The sequence below is a fragment of the Mauremys mutica genome, chromosome 7 (genome assembly GCF_020497125.1).
Source record: "Mauremys mutica isolate MM-2020 ecotype Southern chromosome 7, ASM2049712v1, whole genome shotgun sequence".
Classification (NCBI taxonomy): domain Eukaryota; kingdom Metazoa; phylum Chordata; order Testudines; family Geoemydidae; genus Mauremys; species Mauremys mutica.
The window spans coordinates 36,593,220-36,608,900 of NC_059078.1; the positions used below are offsets into that span (position 1 = coordinate 36,593,220).

Below are 15,681 nucleotides of genomic sequence, written 5' to 3' on the forward strand. Positions count from 1 at the left end.
TGTTCCTATGACCATACATTCTGCCCACAAACATTTTATTTGCTTTGTTCTGGGCTCACAACACTACCAATACAGGGTCCTACCTTTCGGCCTCTCGACTGCACCTCGTGTCTTTTTCCAAAATCCTCACGGTCGTAACAGCTCATCTCAGAGGGCAGGGAATCATAATTTTTACTTACCTCGACAATTGCCTTTTCAAAGCCAGGACCCTCCAAGAAGCCATTCGATCCACACAACAGACAGTCCAATGTGAATGAACAAAGAATATCTTCACTCACTCCCACCCAACAGCTGGAGTTCATAGGAGCACATTTCAACACACACAGAAGAATAGCGCCTCTCCCACTCCACCTTTTTAACACCATCAACCTTTTCGTTCCCAAGCTGTGCAACAGTCCACCAGTGGCTGCATGAGCTTGCCTAAACTCTGAGGCCACATGGCCTCTTGCACTTTTGTAGTCAGGAACGCTCACCTCTTCATGAAGTCAAGTATCAGAGGGGTAGCCGTGTTAGTCTGGTTCTGTAGAAGCAGCAAAGAATCCTGTGGCACCTTATAGACTAACAGACGTTTTGCAGCATGAGCTTTCGTGGGTGAATACCCACTTCTTCGGATGCAAGTGGTGGAAATTTCCTGGGGCAGGTATATATAAGCAAGCAAGAAGCAAGCTAGAGATAACGAGGTTAGATCAATCAGGGTAGATGAGGCCCTGTTCTAGCAGTTGAGGTGTGAAAACCAAGGGAGGAGAAACTGGTTCTGTAATTGGCAAGCCATTCACAGTCTTTGTTTAGTCCTGAGCTGATGGTGTCAAATTTGCAGATGAACTGGAGCTCAGCAGTTTCTCTTTGCAGTCTGGTCCTAAAGTTTTTTTGCTGTAGGATGGCCACCTTAAGATCTGCTATTGTGTGGCCAGGGAGGTTGAAGTGTTCTCCTACAGGTTTTTGTATATTGCCATTCCTAATATCTGATTTGTGTCCATTTATCCTTTTCCTTAGAGACTGTCCAGTTTGGCCGATGTACATAGCAGAGGGGCATTGCTGGCATATGATGGCATATATTACATTGGTGGAAGTGCAGGTGAATGAACCGGTGATGTTGTGGCTGATCTGGTTTGGTGCTGTGATGGTGTTGCTGGTGTAGATATGTGGGCAGAGTTGGCATCGAGGTTTGTTGCATGGATTGGTTCCTGAGCTAGAGTTACTATGGTGCGGTGTGCAGTTGCTGGTGAGAATATGCTTCAGGCTGGCAGGTTGTCTGTGGGCGAGAACTGGTCTGCCACCCAAGGCCTGTGAAAGTGTGGGATCATTGTCCAGGATGGGTTGTAGATCCCTGATGATGCGTTGTAGGGGTTTTAGCTGGGGACTGTATGTGATGGCCAGTGGAGTCCTGTTGGTTTCTTTCTTGGGTTTGTCTTCCAGTAGGAGGCTTCTGGGTACACGTCTGGCTCTGTTGATCTGTTTCCTTATTTCCTCGTGTGGGTACTGTAGTCTTGAGAATGCTTGGTGGAGATTTTCTAGGTGTTGGTCTCTGTCTGCGGGGTTAGAGCAGATACGGTTGTACCTCAGTGCTTGGCTGTAGACAATGGATCTTGTGGTGTGTCCGGGATGGAAGCTGGAGGCATGAAGGTAGGCATAGCGGTCGGTAGGTTTTCGGTATAGGGTGGTGTTGATGTGACCATCACTTATTTGCACCGTGGTGTCTAGGAAGTGGACCTCCCGTGTAGATTGGTCCAGGCTGAGGTTGATGGAGGGGTGGAAGCTGTTGAAATCGTGGTGGAATTTTTCCAGAGTCTCCTTCCCATGGGTCCAGATGATGAAGATGTCATCGATGTAGCGTAGGTAGAGAAGGGGCGTGAGTGGACGGGAGCTGAGGAAGCGTTGTTCCAGGTTGGCCATAAAAATATTGGCATATTGTGGGGCCATACGGGTGCCCATAGCGGTGCCACTGATCTGGAGATATATATTGTCAGCAAATTTGAAATAGTTGTGTGTGAGGATAAAGCCACAGAGCTCAGCAACCAGGTGTGCTGTGGCATCATCAGGGATACTGTTCCTGACAGCTTGTATTCCATCAGTATGTGGGATGTTTGTGTAGAGAGCCTCTACATCCATGGTGGCCAGGATGGTGTTTTCTGGAAGGTCACCAATGCATTGTAGTTTCCTCAGGAAATCAGCGGTGTCACGGAGATAGCTGGGAGTGCTGGTAGCATAGGGTCTGAGTAGAGAGTCTACATATCCAGACAGTCCTTCAGTGAGAGTTCCAATGCCCGAGATGATGGGGCGTCCAGGATTTCCGGGTTTGTGGATCTTGGGTAGTAGATAGAATAACCCTGGTCGGGGCTCTAAGGGTATGTTGATTAGTTCTGGTGTTAGTGTAGGGAGTGTCCTGAGTAGATGGTGCAGTTTCTTAGTGTATTCCTCAGTGGGATCTGAGGGAAGTAGCCTGTAAAATTTAGTATTGGAGAGTTGTCTGGCGGCCTCCTTTTGGTAGTCAGACCTGTTCATGATGACAACAGCACCTCCTTTATCAGCCTCTTTGATTATAATGTCAGGATGGTTTCTGAGGCTGTGGATGGCATTGCGTTCTGCACGACTTAGGTTGTGAGGCAAGCGATGTTGTTTTTCCACAATTTCTGCCTGTGCACGTCGGCGGAAGCATTCAATGTATAGGTCCAGACTGTCATTTCGACCCTCAGGAGGAGTCCATGTGGAGTTCTTCTTCTTGTGCTGTTGGTGGGAGGGTAACTGTGTATCCGTGCGCTGTTCAGTGTTGTCCTGAAAGAATTCTTTGAGTCGGAGACGGCGAAAGTAGGCTTCCAGATCACCGCAGAACTGTATCATATTGGTGGGGGTGGCAGGGCAGAAAGAGAGTCCCCGAGATAGGACAGACTGTTCTTCTGGGTTGAGTGTGTGGTTGGATAGATTGACGATATTGCTGGGTGGGTTAGGGGTACCACGGTTGTGGCCCCATGTGGCAGGTAGGAGTTTAGACAGCTTACAGTCCTTTTTCCTTTGTAGAGAGGTGAAGTGAGTAATGTAGATCTCCTGTCTTATTTTAGTGAAGTCCGTTTGTATGGAAGTTTGGTTATTGATGAGTCTCCAGGTTGGAGAGCTCTTTTTTGATGTTTTCCTGTTTGCTGTATAGGATGCTGATCAGGTGGTTCCTCAGTTTCTTCGATAGAGTATGGCATAATCTCTCACTGTGGTCTGTGTAGTATGTAGATAGTAGTGGATTTTTTACCTTTAGTCCATTAGGTATGATGTCCATCCGTTTGCATTTGGAAAGGAAGATGATATCTGTCTGTATTTGTGCAAGTTTCTTCATGAGGTTGATGGATTTCCACTCCATACGGCTAAATGCAGTGCCTTGCATGGTGTCAAGTATCAGAGGGGTAGCCGTGTTAGTCTGGTTCTGTAGAAGCAGCAAAGAATCCTGTGGCACCTTATAGACTAAGAGACTGAGAGATTATGCCATACTCTATCGAAGATAACTGAGGAACCTCGTTATCTCTAGCTTGCTTCTTGCTTGCTTATATATACCTGCCCCAGGAAATTTCCACCACTTGCATCCGAAGAAGTGGGTATTCACCCACGAAAGCTCATGCTGCAAAACGTCTGTTAGTCTATAAGGTGCCACAGGATTCTTTGCTGCTTCTTCATGAAGTGTTTCCAAAGGTGGATTCCACTGTCTACAGACCGAATATCCATGATCTGAACAAACTTTTATACATACCTCCCCAGAGTCAAGGACTCCCTCCACTGGTGGACATTGCCTCACAACCTTTCCTCCGGGGGTCCTCTTTCTACAGGATGTCCTGTCGGTTGTCATAACTACAGATGCATCCCTTACGGGAGAGGGAGTACACATGCCCCAACAGACTAGCCAGGAACTTTTGTCTCCTGCCGAGATGTCCCTTCACATCAACGTCTAGAACTCTGAGTGATAGACAATGCCTGCCTCCAATTTCTCCCCTTCATACAAAACCAACATGTCAGGCTAATAACTGACAACATTACCTGCATGTTCTATGTAACCAGGCAAAGGGGGGGAGGTGTGTGATCCCACTCTTTGTACAGAAGCGATGAAATGATGTAACTGGTGTCTCAGACACAATGTCTGAATATCAGCTGCATACTTACCTGACTCTCTCTCAATACCGCCATAACGACTTCAGCAGAAATTTCCCATAGACCACAAATGGAAACTAAATGAGGATCTAGTACTAGACACATTCCAAACACTGGGGATACCCAACCACAGATCTTTTTGCAACTGCAGCAAACAAGAAATGCCCAAGATTTTGTTCCAGAGCGGGACTAGGCAAACACTCCTCAGGGGATGCATTCACGTTCCCATGGAACACTGACCTAATGTATGCATTTCTCTGATACCACTCATACACAAATTATTGATTAAAAAAAATATGAACAGACCAAGCCAGAGTCTGATAGCCCCACGTGGCCCAGACAGGCACAGTACCCTTTCCTTACCAAGATGTCATTTTCTGCACCCATCCCACTACCCTCCGCCTGAATCTCTTGTCCCAACAACATGGTCTACTACTCCACCCCAATTTAACCATGTTATACCTCAAGGTTTGGCGCCTTCATGGTTCTCTCATGCCGAGCAAACTTGCTTGGAGCAGGTTTGAAATGTACTCCTTCATAGCACAACAAATTCTACATGCACCACCTGCCTTCATAACTGGACAAGATTTCCACACTAGTGGGCTTTTACAAAAACCGCTCCTTTTTTCCACGCCTCTCCCACTAATTCTCAACTATGTGTTAGAGATTAAACTCTCTGGACTCTCCCTGAGTCCCATCGAAGTCCACTTGGCCACAATTACCATGTTCCATGATGCCATCGACGATAGTCCTATCTTTGCTCACCCCATTACTAAGCGATTCCTTAAGGGACTCCAAACTCTATACTCGGACATCAAACCACCTAATCCATCTTGGGACCGTTCCTTAGTCTTAACATGCCTAACTCAAAAACCATTTGAACCATTAGCCACGTGTTCCCTCCTACATCTCTCTATGAAAACGGCATTTCTGGTAGCAATTGCCTCTGCGAGATGTGCAGGAGAAACTGCAGCACACGTGGCAGATCCACTATACACCATATTTTTTTAAGGGCAAAGTCAAAGTCCTAGGGCACCTTTGGTAGAATTTCTCATCTTTCCAAATCAATGAACCTATCCATCTCCCTACCTTTTCCAAAACCACATGCAAATTCCTTTGAATCTATGATGCACATTTTGGACGTGCACAGAGCTTTGTCCTTCTACTTTGACAGGACTAAAACCTTTAGGCGTTCCGACAAGCTATACGTCCCCAGGACTCACTCCACCAGATCCATGGCGGCCTCAGTGGCCTTTCTTCATAACGTCCCCCTTAAGGACATTTCCAGAGCTGCCATTTGGGCTTTTGAAAATACGTTTGCAAAACATTATGTTCTTACACAGGGACCCATCACCAATAAGTGTGTGGGCAGAGCTGTTCTATCTGCTGCATTTCTTCCAGATCTGAAGTCTCTACCTCCTTGAGGTACGCTGCTTTTCAGTCACCTGGAGTGGAGCACCCACAGGCACATCTCTCTCTCTCGAAGAAGCGGTTTCTCACCTGTGCAATAACTGACTTTCTTTGAGATGAGTGTCCCTGTGAGTGCTCCACTCCCCACCCTCCTCCCCTCTACTTTGGAGCTGGGGCAGCCTCCATTGTAGAGAAGTAACTGAGGAGCTCGGCCACGCATGCGCACTATTAAGACAAGACTGGTATGTAAGGCAGCTTCTGCGCAAGCGCGTCCGATACGGGTACTGCTGTAAAAATCTCCAAACAGCTCAGAGGCACACTAACACCTACAGTGGAGCACCCACAGGGACACCTCTCGAACGTCAGTTACTGTACAGGTGAGTAACCTCCTCTTTTTCTTTCAGTCACGTGAAACATTTTAACAAAATGTGTGCACTAATTTTCAACAGTTTTCCAAGTTGCATTTCCCTCCCCTTTAATAACATTTAGGTTTTGATGTCCATGTATCAATATTCTGTGTATATATAACTGGCTTGCTTGCCTTTAAAAAAAAAAAAATCAGTCTTTTAATCTGCAGCATGAGTGCTGGCTGTTTGAAGGCATTAAAGCTGTGCCTGGTTTCCACATTGCTTTAATCTTTCCTCAGTAATGTCTGACTTTTTTTGGCAGTAGTTATGGTCAGTATCATAGAAATTTTTTTCTTTATTTTGGAATTGGAATGCCCCTCACCTGGCTATTCTTTGGGAGGGAAGGATCATCACCTACACAAGCTTGCTCTAGCAGTTTAGAGACCATAAGCGCTAGCTGAATGGAGTGCATTTTTGGGTGCTTCCTAGTAAAAATCTGTGATAGTGAGACTTCTTTTGCTTTCGTGGATAATTCTTTGACTGATGTCACATGATTATCGCTTAAATAATGAAAGCCTACAGAGAAACAAGACTTTGAGCTTTCAGGAAACTTCTGCAGATGCTTCTCCAGCCCAGGTTTCTTAATATAAGTCCATGAATTTGGAGGAAGAATGAGATTATGCAAGAAAAGGTTCTGTTCTCCACTTTCTTTTTAACAAGCAGCTATGAGCAGTGTATAGATATCATTCCAACAACTCAAGCATTGCTTTAGTACCTTGAATTTTTTTGTCATGCACTAAGTTAACTGGTGATGTAGAATACCCATAAGAGATGCACTCCTGTGTTCATCCACAACCTTGTATTATATAATTATTCATTCCTATTCTCTGTTATTGGTCATGACTCTAAGCACCTTTGCTGGATGCACAATGAAATTCCTAAGGACTGAAAAATATCATGCTTCTGATTATAACTAGGTTTCCTGTTTTTCTTATGCTGTCACGGTCACCTGTAGGTTCCTAGCATAAGGAATTATGCACATACTATTTTCTTCTGTAAGGTATGCATCTAATGGGTATGTTTTCCATCCTAGTGAGCTTCATGGATTTTTTTTTCCTTTCCCTCCCCAACATTCAGGATTTTTCTTCATTATGTATCTTAGCTCTGGCAACACAGGATAGTATTTTATTAACTTACTCTGTTCTTGTTTCTAATTAAATGGCCTGAACTGAATAATTGCATATAATGTAGTTCGAAGAGGAAGTTAATCTATTTTAAATAGTCTTAATGCTAAAATAGTCCGGACAAACTTCATTTTGCCAAAAAATGATTAACAAGCACTACATATATAGTCTGTTCTAACCCTTAACTTATTCTCTGTAGTTTGTGACTCTTGACCTTTGCTGAGAGTAAGCGCCTTCCTTTCCATGAAAACCTATTCTACCTCCTCCTGAACAGCAGCTACTACATAGAATGGCTGCCTTTACTGCCTTCAGGAGTAGCTGTGTCTCTTAATGTATGCCAGCCAGAGAGACCAAGGAGGTGTAGGGGGAGGTAGAAGTGAAAATAATCCAGTGTGACTTGAAGACTTCCCCCACCTCTATTCCTCTGCTATATAGAGTAGTGAGAGATGAGAGACAAGCAGGCTTAATACCTCAAATTTTCTAGGTAGTTGGCTGGCTTTGAGCTAAGCGAAGGAGGTCTGGCCCTGCATAGCAGGACTCTCTAGCCATGTGAACTGAGTACAGGCACAGGGTGAAAAGTGCGGTCTGCACAGTCATACATTGATCTTTTAAGCCCTGAGGGTTGTACTGGTCTAAAATGAGACATCTCTAGAGACAATAAGCCAGTCTGATATTTAGGGCCCTACCAAATTCATGGCCATGAAAAACACATGACAGACCGTGAAATCTGGTCATCTGTGCACTTTTACCCCATACTATACAGATTTTACAGGGGAGGCCAGTGTTTCTCAAATCGGGGGTCCTAATCCAAAAGGGAGTTGCAGGGGGATCGCAAAGTGATTTTAAGGAGATTGTGGTATTCAGAGTTGGGCGGCCAGAGAGCAGCAGCTGTTGGCTGGGCACCCGGCTCTGAAAGAAGAGCCTTGCCAGCAGCAATGCAGAAATAAGGGTGGCAATACTAAGCCACCCTTACTTGTGCACTGCTGCTGGCGGTGGCGCTGCCTTCAGAGCTGGGATCCTGGCCAGCAGTCGCTGCTCTCCGGCCACCCAGATCTGAAGGCAGTGCCACCACCAGCAGCACCGCAGAAGTAAGGGTAGCAGTACTGCACACATCCCTTGCATTACAGTAACCTTGCGACCCTCTCCCCTCCCCCCAGCGCATGCACGCGTGCAACCCCCCCCCACACACACACAGAGACACACCCCTCCTTTTTGGGTCAGGACCCCTACAATTACAACACCATGAAATTTCAGATTTAAATACCTGAAATCATGAAATTTCTTTTAAAAAAAAAATCTCATGACCGTGAAATTGACCAAAATAGACCCTCAATTTGGTAGGGTCCTACTGATGATATTCAGTCGTTTCTCGAAGTATAACACTTGTGTAACACTTATAACTACTGTACTCCATTGGTGAAACACTACTGCAAATCTGTCTGGGCCACTAATTGGTATTTTCTGCTACTAATCGCTAATGCAAAATGCTTGTCACTTGCTGAGCCACCAGGTTTTCTTGTGTTTGGGGTCTGCCATGCATTAATTTGAAGTGAATAATGCATAGTACACCTCTACCCCAATATAACGTGACCCGATATAACACAAATTCAGATATAATGTGGTAAAGCAGCACTCCGGGGGGGGGGGGGGGGGGCTGCATGCTCCGGCGGAGCAAAGCAAGTTCAATATAACGCGGTTTCGCCTATAACGCAGTAAGATTTTTTTTTTTTTGCTCCCGAGGACAGCATTATATCGGGGTAGAGGTGTAATATTTTAATTGTATTAACCTCATAATCCAGTCTGTGAGCTCACCTTTCATTGGTGAAAATTCAAAGGAACAATTTCTATAATAGCTGCTCTAAAAGTGTTCTGTTTTGAGGGTAGCTGTAGCTAACTTCACCCTTGTTCATTTTTGGTACGCTTTCTGTAGAGAAACATAACGAATTTTGGAGGTGCGTTGGTATCTACCAACGTAAAGCTATGGCATTTTACAAAATGGAGGGCATTTTACTGGAAGTATAACTTATTGAATAAAGGCCTGTATTTCTTCTTTGTAGGTGGCCATGAATATCCTAAACAGTGGAAGATTTAGCATGGGTAGTGCATCTGCAGGAATTATTAAGAAACTGATAGGTAGGTAAAATGAAGCTTACTGAATTTCTGGGAGGAATGAAATCATAAGTTTTCTTTTGTAATGCAAGGACTGAACATCCTGTGAAAAGACAAATGTCATGTCTTTCAAAGACACTGTAATAACAGCACTCATTTCAGATATGGACTCTAGAACTGAAAATTTAGACTCTGGCTAACATTAAAGGTTACTTGTCCATAAAATGCTAATGGTGTTTTCAGTTATGTATAAACCTGTTATTGCATTGGAATGAATTATTTACAAATATAGCATCTTTTGAAAGCTATATTTGGTTACTTTTAAAGCAATCAGATATAGGGGTAGGGGTGGGTGTGGGTGAGAGAATAGCTATATAGCTATGTCTATATCTATCAGCTGCCTAAACATTCAGATTTGAACATTGTGAAGTAATTCAGGCTTCAAACTTTACATACAATGGCAGCTATTAATCAGTTTCTGTCAACAGTTACCACTCACTGGTTTCTGTAAGATCTCAACATTTTTCTATACTCTGGATAGGAGATAATCACGGTCTGTGTTGATAAATGTGCTTCCTGTGCTGGGGGACGGGGTTAAGTTCCTCCATCTTCTCTTGCCTGAAAGTCCTTTGACAGTTTCCCAAATGACACCTTCAATACAATCATTTCAAACTACTGTTTAAAAAACAGTTACTGCTTCATAGGAAGGTACCAACAAAGTCTCTTGTGGATTACAGTGCTATCTGAGGGGAGATTTTGGTGGCTCCAGCCCTGCTGGGGCATAATGTAGATAATCTTCGAGTGATCCATTCTATTAGCTTAGTGTGATATTTGCTTGAGGCTCATTACTCAAGACATGGTTAGAGCTGGCTTGGAATTGGAATTCGTCCCACAAAAAAATGAGTTTTCTTCCCAAATTTTGATGAAAAGCCAAAAAACTTGAATTTTTTCACAACTGAAATTCTGCAAAATTTTGTTTTGGGGAAACGATCAGATGTTCCCACTGCAAGAACCTTTTGGCATTTTCTAAACAAAATATGCTCCCTGGGATATCTGCTTCTACGGAATCCCAGCTGGTGGTGGGCTGCATGGGAGCCAGGCAGGCAGGAAACCAGGTAGGCAAGCTGGCTTGCCTGCCTCGTTTTCATGGAAAGCTTTGATAGAATCAACATGTTCCTGCAGAACATCGCTATTCTGTCAAATCAGCATATTCTGACAGCTGTTTCCTTTAAGGATTTTTGACCAACTCTAGTCATAGTAATCTAGTGAACTGATGTTAGTCACGTTGCTTAATGAGCTACTGGAAGGTGATCAGATATTGCATGGCATAAGAACCTACATACTAGTTAGAAACTTTGACTTCTGTATCATAAAGCTTAAGCATAGTCTCAGAGATCTGAAGGCTTGCATTTGTAGGAATCTGGGTAAAGGTGTTCGTTGTATACTTACATGACAAATCCTTTGTGACAAGTCTCTTTAAATTCAAAAAAACTATCATTCAACTGGTATATTCAAGTAAGAGTAACATTTAACATCTATACTTGCTCGGAAGCTGTTTCATAAACAGTAAATGATTCCAGAATAGCAAAAATACCACAAAGCAGTTGTTTGGTGTGACACCTTGTATGAAAAAGGGTCATCTTGATGTAATCCCCAAATAGGAGTGTATGAAAGAACTATTGATAGGATTTCTCTCCTGTAATAAGGCTTTTTTCTGTATCACAAGGAGCTGCATTTTAATCACATTGCTGCTACCACTCTTTGCTTTTAAAAAGTTAGAATAAAAAATTGCAAGTTTTTAATACTTCCTTCTGTAAAATACCATGCATCCTCAGTCCATTCTAGTTTATAGCAGAGGAGAGTACAGATTATGTTCTCTCAATTTCCCCTCTGCTGATGGCATGTTGTATGTGTTAGAGGAATCTTTCAGGCAATTATTTTGCACCAATGCAGTCTGAGTTATAAATCTGACAATGAGATTCAATCAACACAACAGATTTACTGATGGAAATAGATGTCTAAAGGGCATAGATTTAATTATGTAAGATGTACCATTTGCATACAGCTGAGAGTACGTGCTCAGGGAACAATTGAGTTATTTTAATAAATTATATAAATACCTTTTAAAAAAGATTCCACTCATTGATGTGTTCTCTATTTCTTCTTTTTTAAAGAAATGACAGCAGAGTATGCTTGTACAAGAAAACAGTTCAATAAGAAACTGAGTGATTTTGGATTAATTCAGGTAATCGGGAAACTGAAAACCTATGTTAGAAGATTCTCTCAGCCTGTGGTTTTCATGACTTGGGAGAAGGATTTTGTTGCAGCTACTGGTTTTAAAAAATTATTGCTGGATTACTAGATGCTTGGTATTCAATCTGCATAAATTTAATTTAGAAGCCTGTGTGCTGATGTTTTGAATGTATAGAAGTATAAATGTATCAAACTTAAAACTTTTTCAGGTTTTTCATACAAATACAATTGCTATTAAGTGTTCTAAATAGCATTTAATAGTTAATGATTTAGTGCATTAAATCATTTATTATTACTGCTGACCTGACTATAACAACTCTACATCTAAATGTATGCATGGTAAATGTTTGTTTGCTATTTGGCAGGAGAAGTTTACCCTTCTGGCTGTGAAAGCATATGTAATGGAGAGCATGGCTTATCTCACTGCAGGAATGATGGACAGGCCAGGAGAGCCCGATTGTTCAATTGAGGCAGCTATGGTTAAGGTAATCCATTTTATTGAAAAAGATCAGGCATAAAACATTAGAATAACATTTAAACTAAAACCTCTATCTCTGATAGTTTGAACTTGTAGCCTCTTATCCGAGACATTCGAACAGCTCAATGGTGGGTGTGATACAAGAACTGGTAAAGAACATGGTTTGTTTTCACTCTCTCCCTCACTCCATTTTGGTGGCCCTTTCAGGGCCTGATCTAGGCTCTTATCTTCATACGAAACACTCTCATACAGGTAGCCTAAGTGCTTTAATCCCCCCAGAATTTCCAGAAGCAGCTGCATTTTGACATCACCACATACGAATCTTGGCTACGCACATAGTGAAGAGAGAGAGCATCTGAAATTCAGTCCTCATCCGAATGTTCCAATTTCCTCAGCTCCTCTCAAATTTGACTTTACAGAGTAGGCTAGAGCTGTTCTTTCACTGTCTGTCTGACTGGCGCAAGATTGAAGTGTTGTTGGTGGGCAAGGGGAATTGTTCTGAGGATCCTGCTTGTGCATGCCCAGGATTTAGGGAGTAGGGGTGCAAATAGAGAGACAGCAGGTGTGAAGTTTGGGGATGACTTTGGATTCCTCTCCAATTGTGAGAGGCCTGCATTGTGACAATGGTCAAAGACAACAGTATCCAGGTGTTTCTCCAGGCATGGACCTCCTCACCCGGTTAAAATGTCACTGGTAAGGAGCCACTGTCCTGGCTTTCCTTGAAATTGACTCAGAATCTGGGAAACTTGCAGAATGCAGCTGCTCCCTTGCTCCTTAGACTAGCGGTGAGGGAGGGAGTCAGGCCTGCCCTCTGTACTGGCTGCCAGTATGTAAAATGATACAATTCAGGGCTTTGCTATTGATCTCTCCAGCATTTCATAAATTAGTTTTCAGAATGTTGCTGACTGGCAAAGTGTTCTTGAGAACTGAAGGCTTTCCACTACCTAGAAGGTGAACCTATGTTACTACGTACGCAGTCCAGAGTAACTTGCTTCCTGGCCTTGTGAATTGGGGGAGATTTAAACTGTTGAGTGGCCTGCTCCATTCTCTCCCAGTTCATGGGATCTGAATCCCCAGGGAGCTCACAGTTGAGTTTCCATGTGACCTAGGAGAAAGGAGGAGTCAGGGTGCCACAAAGTCAATCCTCTTTTTAAAAGGATGAAAGAGACTACATTTGAGATTTTGGGCAGTAGACTGAGATTTTGGATGGAAGGTGCTATAGAAATGTTAGGTGTGTTGTTCATCTTTCTACAGTCTTAATACAAGTAGCTGTTTTCTTAAGGCAGCATCCGTCCTCTAGTATGAATTAATCTCTAAAGCAGGCTAAAATTAATTCTGTTGGCTTGTGTTCAACCATCCTAATAAAGAATTATCATGTTGCTTTTGGGATATGGAGTTTGGAGTGGCTGTTCAGTTCAAACATTAATTTTTATGAACCAGTGCACTTCCCATGTACCATAACCAGAGCAATCGCAGACAACTTTAAATTGTCTAGGATGAAAGCCACTGCAAGATACATATTTTGAAAGTTGTTTATATAAACAGTTTATCCCAATTCATTCTTGGTCTTCTCCCTCTTTTTGACTTAGGATATAAGAATAAAGCAATCTAGTTTCTATTTAAAGTTGGCATCTACTGTAGCAGTAATTTAAAGTTACTGTGCTTTTGGCAGGTATTTAGTTCTGAAGGTGCTTGGATTTGTGTAAGTGAAGCTTTACAAGTTCTTGGAGGCCTTGGCTATATGAAAGATTACCCCTATGAACGTTATCTCCGGGACAGCAGGATCCTTTTGATTTTTGAGGCAAGTATGAATACACTTCTCTCTTACTGTAAATCAGAACTACTTCACCTTCCAAGTATTCTTGGCATAAAACTGAAACTAAATGAAACAAGTTCTATATAGAATTCTTTCAGAATGGACAATGAATCATGTTAATGGCCTTCATTTGGAGTTTCAAGTTTTCTGCTGTATTAGTTGGAATAATGTTGGAATTATCTGGTGTGCCATGGAGAAAAGTATTCCTTCTGTAAAGACTGTAGAACATGCAGGATCTAGAGCATAGATTGCTCCTTTTTGGGCACACAGTTTGAATGCCCAGTGGAACTGGCATCTCTCTGTCCCTAAAGAGGTGAGTGGCATGTCTTTTTTGGGGAAGGGATTCTGACTGACATAATTGCCTCCTCTTTAAATATTTAGTAACTGACCATTTTGACCAAAATAATAGTACTGTAGCTATACTAAATATGGCATCAGGAGAAAACATAGTAAAAGGAAAAAACACAGTGCCAACTCAGCATTTTTATATCCAAAGGATTCTGACTTAAAATAAAAAATCCATTATTTACTTTATGCTTTTTAGCTGAAGCTTGTAACCAGTTTACACCAAGTAAATATGCTTCACTGCATCTTAGTTGCTTAAATAAGAGGTTAGTTGGGGTGAAGTCTTAGTAGCAAGAGAATTTTCACACTAACTTCCCTTCATTCTTCATCTTTGTGATGAATCAGTGCTAACATACAGGTTGGGTTTGGTGGTAAGGACTCTAGAAAAGATTTCAGGTGTTTCAGAATGCATGAAGATTAGTTTCTACATTTGGAATTGCTTTCTCTAATGGAATAGTTTGACTCTCAAAGATATTTTGTGGTGTAGCTTGCTTTGTTGGAGCATAAGCATAGGTAAACTTAGCTTATCTTGTAAGAAGCATGTGAGGAAGAATCTTTACAAGTAAAAAAAAAAAAATAATAATCTGATTAAGATTTGTCTGAGACCACCAAGCCTATGACAGTCCCAGAGTGCTGCTGATTTTTTTAAAAACAAATCTTGTTTGCAAAATACATCCTTCCTTGTTTCATAGCTGGGTCATCAGTAATCATTCCTCTAGTTTGTGTTTGACTCAGGTTTTCAGTATAGATTTTTTTTTCTTTTTTTTCCAGAAGAACCATTACAAATAAAGGGCAATTCTCACTTTAATTTTAACAGGACATCAAAAGTTCTGTGCCACAAATGAAAATGTCCTATAAATGTCAGGTCACTGGCATTCACCTAGCTCTACCACACCTATGTCTGATTGATTTTTTATTTTGCTGCAGTAACTAAATCAGTGAGCTCCACAACTTGTTAGTGAGTGAAACAAAAATATGGACCAACTCAAAGTTGGTCCTCCAAAGTAAAGGATGGATTTGGCAGATTGAAGGATTTTTTTTTTTTCCTTCTGGTTATCCCAAATACGGGAAGACTTTCCTACCAGATTTATAGGAAGTCTGAGTCAAGTCAACTTTCATCTAAAAACATTTCAATTACATCTCTTTTTAAAATGCTTTCTATCCAGTCTTCTCTTCTAATCTTGACACTTGAGTAAATTCCTCCCTTACTACCAGATGAAGACAATACACTGACCTTATTGGTGATGACTCAGTAAGGCCCTTATGAACTGGGATGACATCGGGGTCAGTTGTTTCTCTCTAGCAGCGGGGACGCACAGTATTTTACCAGCTGACAACAGAGGTGTAGAGAAGGAAAGGCCTGGTCCCTCCTTCCCATCCTACCAAAAAAAATTGTCTTAGAGGTGTTATAAAATGTTTTACAGAAATTTACTAGTCATTCTTACTTAATAAATCCCCTTTCCTCTGGATTTGTAGCAACCAGGATCAGGCCTGTCATTTAATTCATCAGACATTTGGCACCAGCCTGGTATGTCCAGTACTTTACCCCATCTTCATCAATCCTCCTTATTTCTGGGTTTTGTCTACCACTGTTAGAACAGTAGTCCCCAGCCT

At 42.2% G+C, this 15,681-nt stretch overlaps 1 protein-coding gene across 1 annotated transcript in view; it reads left to right on the plus strand.

The window, feature by feature from the left end:
- The window catches only part of ACAD9 (acyl-CoA dehydrogenase family member 9), a 61,432-nt gene that overhangs the window by 31,743 nt on the left and 14,008 nt on the right, over window positions 1–15,681 (plus strand). Inside the window, exons 9-12 of the mRNA XM_045023353.1 lie at window positions 9,124–9,199; window positions 11,350–11,420; window positions 11,794–11,913; window positions 13,579–13,707. Coding sequence (XP_044879288.1) covers window positions 9,124–9,199; window positions 11,350–11,420; window positions 11,794–11,913; window positions 13,579–13,707 — 396 coding nt within the window. The remainder of the gene's footprint in view (window positions 1–9,123; window positions 9,200–11,349; window positions 11,421–11,793; window positions 11,914–13,578; window positions 13,708–15,681) is intronic.